General features: G+C 45.7%; 1 protein-coding gene across 1 annotated transcript in view; it reads right to left on the bottom strand.

Moving 5' to 3' along the window:
- Nucleotides 1–13,553, bottom strand: part of DSCAM (DS cell adhesion molecule) — a 646,922-nt gene that overhangs the window by 71,198 nt on the left and 562,171 nt on the right. The window contains exons 22-25 of the mRNA XM_075542914.1: nucleotides 9,579–9,696; nucleotides 7,625–7,788; nucleotides 5,579–5,677; nucleotides 915–1,103 (exon numbers count right to left, since the gene is read on the bottom strand). Coding sequence (XP_075399029.1) covers nucleotides 915–1,103; nucleotides 5,579–5,677; nucleotides 7,625–7,788; nucleotides 9,579–9,696 — 570 coding nt within the window. The remainder of the gene's footprint in view (nucleotides 1–914; nucleotides 1,104–5,578; nucleotides 5,678–7,624; nucleotides 7,789–9,578; nucleotides 9,697–13,553) is intronic.

Genomic DNA, 13,553 nt, shown 5'->3' with positions numbered 1-13,553 from the left:
CCGCATGATACCCCCACTTCTGGTGAGCCTCGGGCTCAGGCTTCACTGCTGAGTAAAATTGCCCAGGAGTTCATCTCTTTGAAGGACTTCTATTCAGATTTAAAAAAAAAAAAAAAGGAAGTCAAATTGGAGTACTAAGAAGGGATCCCAACCATGTCTCTCTTGGAAAAGAAGATCAGAAGCAATGCAAAAGTGATAGCTTTCCAACGGAGGTGGAGGCTGGGTGGGTGGGGTTCTGATTAAGGTTGAAGAGCCCACTGAGAGGGTTTAGGAAACAAATTCATTTGTTTTGGGCAAGTCCTGCTTTTCCAATGTTACTCTTCTTTGTAACTACAGATGAAACATTGAGAGAAAAAAGCAATGGAATACTCTTTAGGGACTGGCCATCTCGTTCAGTACTATAAAAACCAAACCACACCCTCAGCCATCCAGTCAATTGCAGTGCATTCCAACCCTCAACTGGGTTTCAAAGACGACGTACGTCTTCAAGGGAGAAGAGAGCCGCAGCTTTCTTTGGTCGAGTGGCTAGTGGGTTTGAACCACTGGTCTTGTAGTTAGCAACCCAGTGGGTACCTCACAGTGCCACACTCAGGCTCTTTTCACTGTGCCACACTCACTGCCATCGAGTCAATGCTGACTCGCAGCGACCCTACAGAACAGGGTAGAACTGCCCCTGTGAGTTTCTGAGACCCTTCACAGGAGTCGAAAGCCCTGTCTTTCTCCTGGTGGGTTTGTCCTGCTGACTTTGCAGTAGCAGCCCGACATGTCGCACATTACTCCACCGGGGCGCCTACCCCGTAGCACTGCCAGAGCCACCATATTCACACACATGTTTACAAATGACGAGTCTGTGAGGAGTCCAGTGCCCACTTCCACCTGGAAAAGAAAATGCAGAATCAAGAAGGCATGCATACCTTTCCCTAATGTCTTTGCTTCTATGATTTCACTTATGCGTCCTGGTCCCACTCCGTTTTGGGCAGTAAGTGTGAACTTGTACCAAGTACCACATTTCAGATTTTCCAGGCGGTAGGAACGTTCGCTTGGGCTGATGGGAAAACTTCCCCACTGCTCACTGTTATCCTCGGAGTACTGCAATATGTATCCTTCGGAAAAAGAAAAAGATTGAGATGACCGCATTTGCTTCCCACTTCCGGTTGACTAGTAGTGTCCTCTTTGTTATGGACCGAATTCTGGTCTAAGAACGCTGTGTTCGGGTGCCCTCAAGTCATGGCCACCCCACGCACAGAGAATGTAGCACACTGCCGTGTCTTGCTCCATCCTCACCATCCTGGTTATGTTCTAGTCCGCGGCTGCCGCCACTGTGTGTGGTAAATCCTAACATCTGTGCCTCTCACGGCCACCCAGTCAATGCTGACTCATAGCGATCCCCTGTGGGTTTCTGAGGCTGCCACTGGTGATGGAAGGAGAAAGCACAATCTTCCCCTGAGTGTTATTGGACTGTCACCCGTGTGAATCGCAGCCACACGCATAACCACTACACCACCTGGGCCAAGGACCTCTGTACCAGTGGATGCAAACCTTTGTGGAGTATGGGATTGTGTTATGCTAATGAGCCCCAGGGAGGCAGGGTGTGTTTTAAACCCATTGCGTTTGCTGTTGGGCAGGAGCAGCCTTAACCCTGAGAAAAGCAAGCAAAAACAGGCAGTCCCACACCCCGGGAGGTCTCTAAGGACCACCTTTGGAGATGCCAGGACCAGCTTTGCCCCAGAGTAGACCGGAGAGAGGAGCCTTCCACTGGTGCCTGAGTGTTGCACTCCGATCTCTAGACTGACTCCGAATGGTGTGAAAAACAGCGTCTGCTGGTTAAACCACCCACTTGTGCCGTGCCTCTTCTCAGAACCGGACAAGCTCTTGTAGGGCTAGAAGAGGCTGCTCAAAGTTCAAGCAGCTTCAGAAGAGAACGTTTGAAATCTTCTCCATTCCAGGAAATGTCACCTTGGATGGGAAAAGTGCTGTGATGGTAAAGTGATGGGTGAGGTACTTCAGCCACATCAGACATTACCAGAGCGCTATTTCTGCACCTCAAACAAACCCTCACCGCCGTCAACTCAGTGTCGACTCGCAGAGACCCACTGGACACAGACGAGCTGCTCCCTGGGGTTTCTGGGACTGGACTCCATACAGGAGCGGGGGCCTTGCCATTCTCTTACGGATCTGCTGCTGGGTTTGAATCACTGGAAACAAAAATGCTTTCTGTCCACTCCTTCCTAAAGATCCTGTTGGGCAGTAGAGAATCAACACTAACATCGCTAACGATCGGCCCTTCTCAGCATACTTGGCCATCGGGAGGGGCTGCTCAAGAGCTAAGGGCCTAGAAAAGGACTATACAGTATGTGGCATGGGATCTACTCAATCACCTACCTTACTCTTATGCTTCCTGGAGTGTCCAGTCAGTGGTCTGGAGAGGACTTGACTGTGGGTCCTAAGCCACGCCAACCTTTCAGCGGTAAACTGCTTTCTCCTTCATTCCAAACATTCCTTCCATGATTTTTTTCTCCACCTAACACTTTCGACCACTATTTCTACCACAACTAAGCACTGTCTACTTCTCGAACACTGTGTGTCAAACTTTGTCCTATGCCTCCTACTCATATTGTCTCACAGAGCCCTGTGAACAGTTATTACTGTCCCCAAATAACAGGCGAAGTCACTGGGGTCCACAGAGATGAAGTAATGAGTCCATAGATGCATACATTCATCCACACACACGCACACACACGCACACGCACACACACACACTTGCCACCTAACTCCTAGGGTTCCCATAGGACAGGGGAGAACTGCCCCTGTGGGTTTCCGAGACTGTAACTCTTTACAGGAGTAGAAAGCCTCCTTTTTCTCCTTTGATGCGATTAGTTATATTGAATTCCCAGCCACTGCTCTACCAGGGACTCATACAGACCACTGGCTTTTGGATCTTCTGCTCTTGGATCCTGTATGATAGTAAAACAACCATCTTTCTGGGGCAAGCACATCATCTCTGGCCTCTCCCTCTCTCTTGCTCAACACACATAGCTAGGACTAGACTTTCAGGCATATGGTTGCTATTGTCTATCCTGCTGGGGCATGTAGATGTAACACGGACAAAGCAGCTGTGTTAGCCCCAAAGGACAGCATCACATGTGTGCCGGTCCACTCAGATGGAGATCACCCATTATGCCTGGTCAGGACCTTCATGTCCCTTCTTACTCATTTCATCTCTGGCTCTCTGAAGCCACGGGGGCTTCCTCCTTCCCAAACCTCATCTGCCTCTTCTGTTGTGGCCCTGATCTGCATCCTCTCAACTCCTTCAATACCTGACTGATGAGCGATGGGTCAGGGAGCCCACTGCAGGGGCAGCCCTCAAGCCAACTCCTCTGTCACCACCTCCTGTGTGCTCTGGAGGACTGCACTCACCTGAGCATCTTCACTGTGTCAGCTCCATTCCGAAGAATGGCCATCTCCTTTGGAAAAAGCAATTCACTGAGAACCCCATGGAGCAGAGCTCTCTTCTGTCACACTCCGGTCTGCCAGGAATTGGAATCAACTCGATGACAATGGATCTTATTTCTTTTTTCTATTTTTGAACTACCAATGGAAAATCCTTACTCCCTGGTGATGGGTAAATGCAGGTCCCTGTGATTCGCCTTTGTCCTCTGTGAGTGTCATCAGTATCCCCCAGGACGTGCACGGTGGACTCACGGCTCTGATGCCAATGTCTGTGGTAAATCCGTGACAGGCACCACCCTCGATTGCCTTTGCCTTAGGAACGGTCACGAAAATGAGCTTCATCTCGCAGATCGACCACTCTGACACCTTTTTCGGTCTGCCTCCCCGACTCTCTCATACCTGCATAACCCAAACTTCACTTCAGTTGAGCCCAGAGCCCTCAGACTAGTCAATTCTTCATGAAAGGGCCCATTTCTCACGCTCTACGGCGGAGGTCCTCTGAACAATGAGACAGCATTGATATACCGTCCGAAGAACCCTCTCACTAGAAGGCTTGAATCCCTAACAGTAGTATGAGATTCCTAACAGTGCTTGCCTTGGCAGTTACCAGCCTTGGAACCCCAAGCCGCTTCTTCCCAGTTGTCCAGCATCCCTTGGGAAAGGCACCAGACCGTGATGACTGTGACCGCTACAATTGGTGCTATTTATCTGCAGCTGGGTCCTTGCTGCTGCCTGGCAATTACTTTGCTCATCTGTTAATGACTCGCTGTGGCATTATGCACGGCAGCTGTTACAAATCATGCCACCTCTTCTCCAACCCACAACCACAACCTCACCTCTAATCATCAGACTGTATTTTAAAAATAACCCCACCTTTTATTTTGTCCTTCTTATAACAGTAAAACTCCTCTCCTTCACCCAGTGGAGCAGTGCTAATAAATATGTAACATTGTATCTTTAAAACAAAGCAAAACAAAAAGAAAGGAAAACCATAAAGACCCAAGAGGCCCGGTATGCAGCATTGGTTGACTTCCATGGCCCACAAGTACTTTCAGGACGACTTCATGCACACTCTGGGAACTGGCGAGACGATAAAGTTTCACGAGCTGTAAGGACTCAGCCGAACACATCGTGGTCTTTCTTCATCACCAAACGTCCGTGTTTTTGCAGCTGGCCTCTGTCCTTTCTCCTGCTCAGAAAGAGCGGCTGTCCTCCACCTCCGATGTCCCCTCATCCTTTCCAACCCCATCGAGGATCTTTTAGTGTCTCTCGGCCCTCCTTTTTGTATCTTCAGTCTTTCTTCCTTTAGATAAGGCGTCCTCAAACTATGGCCCGCGGGCCACATGAGGCCCGCCGAGGACATTTATCTGTCCCACCGGGTGTTTTTGCCCCGTTTGTTTTTTACTTCAAAATAAGATATGTGGAGTGTGCATAGGAATTTGCTCATAGTTTCTTTTAAAAACTATAGTCCGGCCCTCCAACGGGTCTGAGGGACAGTGAATTGGCCTCCTGTTTAAAATGTTTGAGGACCCCTGCTTTAGATGAACCCCCATTCCTTGTTACACAGATTCCTTGGCATAAGCAGCTAAGCAGCTGATGACTAATCAAAAGGCCAGTGGCCTGAACCAGGCCTGGAGAGAGATCTGCTTCTGAAAGAACAGTCTCAGAGCACCCGCGGGAACAGACTCTGCCCGCGCAGGGGTCACCGTGAGTCAGGATCGATTCTGTATCGACTAACAGAAACAGCCCTGATTCCGCTAACTTGCTCAGAGAGATGCCTCCCACAAGGATTGCCAGGCCATGCCCTTCAAATGCCAGAGCGGCTGCTCCTGAGCCCAGGAACAAGTGCACAAAGAACATAGAGTAACACAGATTGGATACACAGTAACAACTTTGTGAATGGGATTGCTTGGGTGGATGGTCAGCACTTCAACAAACACTACAAAAATAGATTTGTGGCTTTTGTTTTAGGTAATGGAAGAACTGATTATGTAATGTGATTTGCAGGAGTTGGGGGTGGGGGGAGAATACATGACCATATAGCGATTAGTTGATGAAGATGTGCCCCTCACCGGCATGTGGGCCATGGTGGTTAATGAACGATTGTGGACAAATGGTATCTCATTACCTCTAATTGAGCTGCCCCCGTTATCTCCCGGGAGCCACGAGAGAGTAATGGAGGAAGACGTGGTTTTCGATACCGTGAGCCGAGGCTGATCCGGCGGAACTAGATAGGAGACAGTATTTGAAGAAAGAATTGGAATTAGTTTTTCACATCTTTAAGCTTCCTGAACAGTCATTTTACCAAATCATTTTTAACAGCCATTTATTAAATAAATGTTTTAGGTTGCCAAAATATGCAATTCACTTCTGTCAAAATGTCTAGTTCGTTGATATCCTGGGCTAAAGAGATAGAATAGAGTGAATCTATTATTTAAGACAATTGGCTCTCACAAAAATTCAACCCTGTTTCTACTTGGATTTATAGCTCACTCATTTCCTCACCAATCTTTTGAATTTCTGAGTTGCACATCACTAATTGAAATCTTCTTTAAACATACTAAAGAGTCAAGGCATATTTCATTGTGGATTCCAGCCATGAGAAAGATCAATAGCTATTCTGGGTTTATCAGGAAGGGGAAGAGAAGGGGGAGGAGTAAACGGTGGGTGTACCAGGGAGGATGCAGCTGGTACTCCACTAATGACCTCCAGATTTCTGATTTGAATCTCCTTGGTGGTGCCACTGAAGAAAGGCCTGGCAGTCTGTTTCCATAAAGATTGCAGTCAAGGAAACCTTATGGAGAATTCTGTTCTGTAGCACACGGGACTCCCATTCGTTAGTATCAACTCAACACCAATGATGTTGTTTGTTGGTTTGCTTTCTGTTTTGTTTTGTTTTAATCTACCAATACAGTTGCCACGGAGTCAACCTAGACCCATGTGCGCCAGAGTCAGACCTGTGCTCCAGAAGGTTCACGGGGTTTAGTAGGTGGTTGTTTAGTAGACCATCTGGTCTTCCCTTAACACACCTCCGGGCGGACTTTTCACACACCACCCCTCAGTCCTGAAAATCAAAGGTGTACTATCGAATGCAACACCTGAACTTGAAATTTCGTGCAAGATTGAAAGAAGACATGCTTCTAACGAACAGGCCTCCATATCATGTTAAACTGGTTCTGAGGGAGGACAGAAACATCAAACCAAATGGCAACAGCCAGAATCTGATTACCCGACTTTCCTAGAAAACTTCATGTGTTCTTTTTGTTTTTTTGCCTCTGGAAGAAACAGCCTGGTGCATTGACCCAAGGTTGTTCGCCCCGTCCTGCCAGAGTCATCAGAGAGTGTCTGCCTTTGAAAATGTCCAGGGAATCTCCAGACTTGCATTTACTTGAAATTCCAGATCAGTTTTGCAATTTTGTAAATGTCACCTGCTTCCTCTCTTTCTCTAACTGCCCCCTCACTCTTCCCGAGGATGATATTGATTTTATTTTTACTTGTTATAGTTTATTAACTTGACAACACTTAAATCCAAAGCAGCATACACCTGGATCTTTATACTAATAAAATATAAAACCAGAATCAGTCACTTGGAAATTTTAGGAACAATTTAAAAATCTCTTGAACTTATTGTACATTTTTTGCATATGAGATATAGGGGGAGGGGAGATCCAAATGCCTCGTGTTCAACATACTGCTAAATAATTTATCCGTATTCTTAAAATTTCACTAAGTTCCTTTTTTGCATACATTGTATATAAAAATGTACTTAATTAGCAGAAAAGAAAGTACAATTGAGACCTTTTGTCTTAAAATTTTTTGTTTGCACTTTTTGAATTATTCTTATATATGCGGAAACAGTGCAGTGGGAGGAAATTTTAATAACTTCTTAATGAAGACGTTTTCATAGAGGTGCATATAAGGAAAAAAGACATTAGATACTCTACCCCCTGAAATACGGGCTGTGTTAACTTTGGGCTTATGAAAGCTTTCTCAAAAATTTTTCCTTGAGTCATTTAATTGAATTTCCTAAAACGAATAAGCATTACTGTTGTACCATGAGAAAATAACTAAGCCTTAATGTTGATTTTTTTACATTTGTTTCATTTGCGTGCATAAAGGCCTGATTTGCAAACATGCAAACAACATGTCATTGAAAAGTCTCTAAACTTTGTACCTTGTACTTGTAAATTTAAAATAATTTCATCGGATCCCCAGTTATTGTTGGCGATGCAGCTGTAGTAGCCAGAGTCTTCTGCTTTCACTGTGCGGATAATGAAGCTCCCGTTGCTGAAGATGCTCCTTCGCCCATCAATCGTCACTAGGCTGGGTGTCCCGTTACTACCTCACAGGAAAAAAAATGCACAGATTAAAGAAATTACAACCCACATTAGCTCAAGGTGGGGACAAGCACACAGACTCTCCCGGAAGCAAACGGTTCAGTCGGAAGCGTTGTATTTCTTATATCAAGTAAATACTGTACGGTGCTTCTAGGAAGGAAAATACTCAAATAACTTGAGTTTTGTCCTTGGTGAAATGTGTTACATCAAAGGCTACGTCTGTGCCAAGGAACGGGGTTCTGGTTGGAGTCAGTGGGCTCCTCACACATGCCAGAGGCAGTCAGGTCTCCAAGGGGCTTCTCCCTCCAGCGCATGGGCTCTGGCCACTCTCTCTGTTTGGCAGTTCCAGGATTTTCTTCTGTAGACAGAAGCATCAAGGTTTCACCAAATCAGTCTTCCACATCCAGGGGCAACTACCTTTTAGGATTTCTTGTAGATTCACTTAAAGCTGCTAATATCTTAGGTGGGCAATGAAATGTATTTCAAGTGGGTGACCTGATTCTAGTGAAAAGGAGTTCTACACACTCATAACCATTGTCAAGGTAATGGGCAGTTGACCAGCCTGGGGTCTTCAGCCGGAAGGGCAGCTTGATGTTGATGGAGTCCTTATTTGCTTTCGATGAACTGACATTAAATGTAATGAGAAAGGCAATCGCTGGATCACTTCAATATTTAATAGATTATATCTTTTAAATATTCTTCTTTGTAAATAGTTATTCTTCTACTTATTTCAAATCTCATTACTCACAAGTGAATCTCAATTCATATTTATATCCATAAATATATATCTTAACAAATGTGTGTGTGTGTGTGATAGCCTATCCTATCCTATAGACAGGAGCCCTGGTGGTATAGTGGTTATGAATTGGGCTGTGATCCACATGGTCAGCAGTTTGAAACCACCAGAAGCTCCTCAGGACAAACACTAGGCTTTCTACTCAACCCACAGGGTGGGTCGCTATGCGTCAGCATTAAGTAGATGGCAGCAATGGTTTATTTTTTTTGGTATCCTCTAGAGAAAATATGTATGTATATATGTGTGTCTACACATATGCACATGTATATATGTATATGCTTACATCCATACACACACAGATATACACCCCTTAACATATATATCTAGCTCCTATTCTATATCTGTATATATATCCTATAGCTCTATTTAATTTATCTGTCTGGGCCTCGAGTCCCTGGGTTGTCCGTTGGCAACTGAACTTAAGTGCTAACTGCCTCTGCAGAAAGGCCGAGTGGCGGTGGCCCTTTCTGGAACACGTGGCCACTGACATGCTGTGGAGCAGAGTGCTACTCTGGCACTCTGGGTCGCCATGCGTCGGCGCCGACTCGCTAGCCACTGGCTAAGTAAGGACCATACAGGCCGTAGCCTCATTTCCTCCTCTGAATGAGAGAAAGCAAATGAAATATGCAATCAACTCTTTTCTTTCTATCTTGACTCTGTATTTTAGTAACTACTACTGAATATGGAAAATCAGATTTCATACTTCTGAAACCCTGATGCATTACACTGCTGCAAGAAGCTTCTCGCAGCCCTTGGGGTTAGTTAGCCTGGCTGGTCTATTGTCTGGGAAGGAGCGGAGCTAAGTGCCTAGTCTGTTGGGTACATAATTTGAGCACATTCATCTCAGGTACACCGACCAATTCCGCAATAAGATACAGCAAGCCTCCACAAAGATTACCGAGTTGAGCAGACAATTTGGCTTGTAAACATTTTCTTGAGAATTAAAAGCGGAATCTTAGGGTGGTACTAAACATTCGCATTGGGTTACTGGTTACCTGTCTTTCATCCACTTTACTGCAGGTGACGGATCCCCAACGGCTTTACAAGGCAAGACGATATCTTTCATCCACGGCGTCGTCACGGTTCCACTGAAGGTCAAGATGCGAGCGGGGGCTGGAACACCCAACAGGACAGAAGCCCAATTACTTCAGAGCTTGACTACAGTGGAGGCCAGACTGACCTTCCCCAGTGAAGTCATTTACACTCCAGGCCGCTGCAACATTGCCCATGCCTCTAACAACTGATCTCTGATGTCAGGGAATGGGGTGTTTTATCATAAGAAAGAACAAACAAGTAGCTGGGACCCTCATTGTAGCTTTTTCTTTTTCTTCTTCCATTGCCTGAACACAGGAAGCCTGAATTAAATACATGGGGTCCCATAATCCAAGCAGCTACAAGCTGTGTTTTCTACGAGCCAAATTATTTTCCAAAGCTTTTATTAAGCAATTTATCTTCACACCAGAACTGCACATTAAAATATACTTTTAATATCGGAGCGAACAGAGACCACAAAACGTAAAGCCCCATAAGGCAAGACGATGGAAAACAGGAACAACTTCTATTTATCAATTTTGTGGGACTTTCCTGTCTTTCTGATATCAGCTTCATCTTTAGCACCAAGACGAAGGAAAAATGAACATCTACAGAGGGATCGATCCTCTCTGAAAAGAACCACTATTTGCTTGGGACAATGACTGATGTCCAAGCACAAGGATTGGTCAGGGGTGTCTGGTATTGGCTTAGTCCTTCAATAGCTGAAAGGTTGAGGCAGTAGAGATGGGAAAGTGTGGAGCAGCCTGCCAGAGCGGCAAGTTCCCAGGAACACCTCCAGGTCTGACTCACATAAGCCAGGGAAAACACCAAGAAACACATCTTCCAGAGCCAGAATGATCTACTTGCCCGACCTTTGCTAAATATGTCTAACTTAATTTCTTAGGTTCCCAAACTCATTTGGTCTACTGTGCCCTTTAAAATACAAAAAAAAAAATACTCCTTGGCCCTTTGGTAATTAAGACTTCTACACGATAGACCATAATTGAGGATAAGGTGTCAACATCTGCTCTTGCAGCTCCACTGCCTCATTCTAGCGCCCCCCTCTGACATATGGCATGTTAATCTGGGTAGACTAGAGAAACAAATTTGTAGCCACACATACATGTATAAGAAAGAGGTTTATATACAAGAGCAGTTGAATATTGAGGAAACATCCCAGCCCAGTCCAGATCAAGTCCACAAGTCTGATATTAGCCCATATGTCCAATACCAATCTATAAAGTCCTCTTGTGAGCTACGAAACACATGCAATAATGCAGAATGCAGGAGGATCAGAGGCCAGGGGATGGGAATTCCTATGGATCCAGTGGCGTTACAAGCATCTCAGCACTGGCAGGGGTCTCCACATGGCTTCTCCAGCACCTAGGACTGCATCAGGGAGGTCCATGTGGCTTTCCTCAGGGATGTCTCACAGGGTGTCAGCCTTATCAGTAGAGAGTCTCCAGGGGAGTGAGTATTATCAGCAGAGAAAGATTGTGGCTCCCACTTCCAAGAAGGAATACGGGCTTTCCTAGAATATTCAGGAGAAGGCCAGGCCCAGACAGAGGCCTCATTGGCTATAACCTAATTGACAGTCTAGACCCCACCCCTTCACTCCTAATCCTCTCAAGTCCCAAATTGACACCAGATTATGTAACTACCAGACATGGTATCTTCCAAGTTGGGAACCTCTGCGTAACCTGGATAGACAGATGTATCGATACAGATCACAGCTGGAAGGCAATCTCACTCTGACCCCGGGCCCATAAGGATGGGACCAGGGTTCAGACTCCTCTCTTTGAGGATTTGGATTGGTTACAAGGGAATGGGAAGCAGATTTCCCAGAAAAATTCTAGAATGCCAAAAAAGATGAAGTTTCCAGAGTCAACTCATTATAAAACCATCCTGGTTGAAAACATGCACCTTAGACATTAAGATCTTTCAAACCAATCAATCCTCTTAGGGTAGTTCTAAGCCCCGTGGGCAGGAGTACAGAGAAGAGGAGATGCCAGCGGACTCCGAAGCTGGACTTGCGTGTGCAGTACGTCTCAGAGCAAAGACCAGCCATCGTTGGGAGCAACTGCACCTTCCGAAGGTCAAACCAGAGGCTCTTCCTCCTACGGCAGGCTCCTCTGAGACGGCGCCTGGGCTGTACTTCTCTGGGCCCAGAAGTGGTGTTTTCTCAGGAAGGGACCACTTTACCTGCTTCCTCATTTCTAATTTTCCATCATGATAACAAGAGAGACTCCAGTTCAGGGAGTGTCAAGCTTCTGCCCAGGTTAATGCTTTCATTTTTCCTTTCAAACGTTTCAGACTGTTGGTTTCTAGGAGGGCGGAAGTTCTCCCAAGGGAAATAGGGTGAGTAATGAAACTCACCTAGACTCAGGGGAGTTCAAGTTCTTCTAAGAGACACTCCACTGGTTTACATCAAAACGTAGAAGTCGCACAAACACAGGGTGTATATGAATATTTAGAGAAAACAGGTATGGTTTATCCATCTTTTGTCAAGAATCTTCCATTCTATTAGATTCCAATACACTAAAGTTCTTTAAGATGCTGTTTATAACCCTGTAATTGAATCTGGGGCTTTTGAACTGCTTACCACTAGCAATGTGCAAGCCACTTACTAGATCAACTTTCCTCTTCCAGTCCAGGCTCCGTTTCTAGAACTGACCCCCATTTGAAGCAGCAGGGATGTAGAGTCATAGATAAATATCCTCGAGTATAAGCCGACCGGAATATCAGCCGAGGCCCCTAATTTTACTACAAAAACTGCATTAAAAATGTGCTGAAAACCTTGGCTTATCCACGAGTTATATACGGTAGTTCAACTGCACCCAAACAACAGAACTCTCCCAACCTATGGCTCTGAAACTGGAGCAGGCAGCTGAATCAACTGGATCCTGTTGTTAAAATGCCATCTTCCCACGTTGTCCCTGTAGATTCACCGGGTCACTGGTGGCCTCAGAGAGTCTCTTTTAACAGTGACCCCAGGTAACTCGGAAGCGGAACTCTGATGCCCATGTGAAACCTGGGGGCTTGTATTCTCTTGGCCATATTCTGTTTGCCACACTGCCCCAGGTGGACTTCCTCTCGGATAGAGTCCAGGTGCCCATTCTGTTGGTCCTCCACAAAAATCCTCTTCTTGAACCGAAGGGTTGGGTTTTGCATCCTACTACCCATCAAGGCTGATAGTTCAAAAACGACCAACTGCTCCACAGGAGAAAGATGGGGCTTTCTACTCCCGTAAACAGTTAGTTTCAGAAACTCACAGGGGCAGTTCTACCCTGTCCTATAGGCTTGTGTGGCAGTTACATAATCTGTCAACTTGAACGATGGGATGGGGTCTTGCCTGTCAATCAGGTTATTGTCAATGATGCCTCTGTGTGGACCTGGCCTTCTCCTGAGGATTTTGGGACTTCTTCTCTTCCTCCCTTGAGGTGAGACACACTCTCTCTCTGCTTTGCATTTCTGTTAACAAGGCACATGAAGCCAAACTGAGGAGCGTGGAGCTGGAGGAGCCACATGGAGAGCAGTACCAGCATTGAGATGTTTCCCCAAGCCTTTCCCCCACTGGCCTGCGATCTTCCTGCTTTTGGCATCATTGCATGTGCTGCGTGAGTCTGTAGAATAATTTATGGACTAGTATTGGACATATGGGCCAATATTGAACTAATGGACTTGATCTGGACTGGCCCAGGAAGTTTTCTTAATATACAATTACTCTTGGATATTAAACTCACTCTCATCCACATATGAGTGTCTCTGGTTTTGTTTCTCTAGTCAACCCAGACTCACACAGCTTGCTAAGGGTCAGCATCAATTTGATGGCAGTGAGAACCCATCCATAGATTTAGATGGCTGCCATTCAGCCTGATCTCTAAATGACACCAAACAACAAACGACCTCTTCTGCCTATGGGTGTTCCCAGACCTGTG

This window comes from Tenrec ecaudatus, chromosome 2 (assembly GCF_050624435.1).
Source record: "Tenrec ecaudatus isolate mTenEca1 chromosome 2, mTenEca1.hap1, whole genome shotgun sequence".
In the NCBI taxonomy this organism is placed as follows: Eukaryota; Metazoa; Chordata; class Mammalia; order Afrosoricida; family Tenrecidae; genus Tenrec; species Tenrec ecaudatus.
Note: the sequence above shows the minus strand (reverse complement) of the source record. Positions and strands in the feature narration are given on the sequence as shown.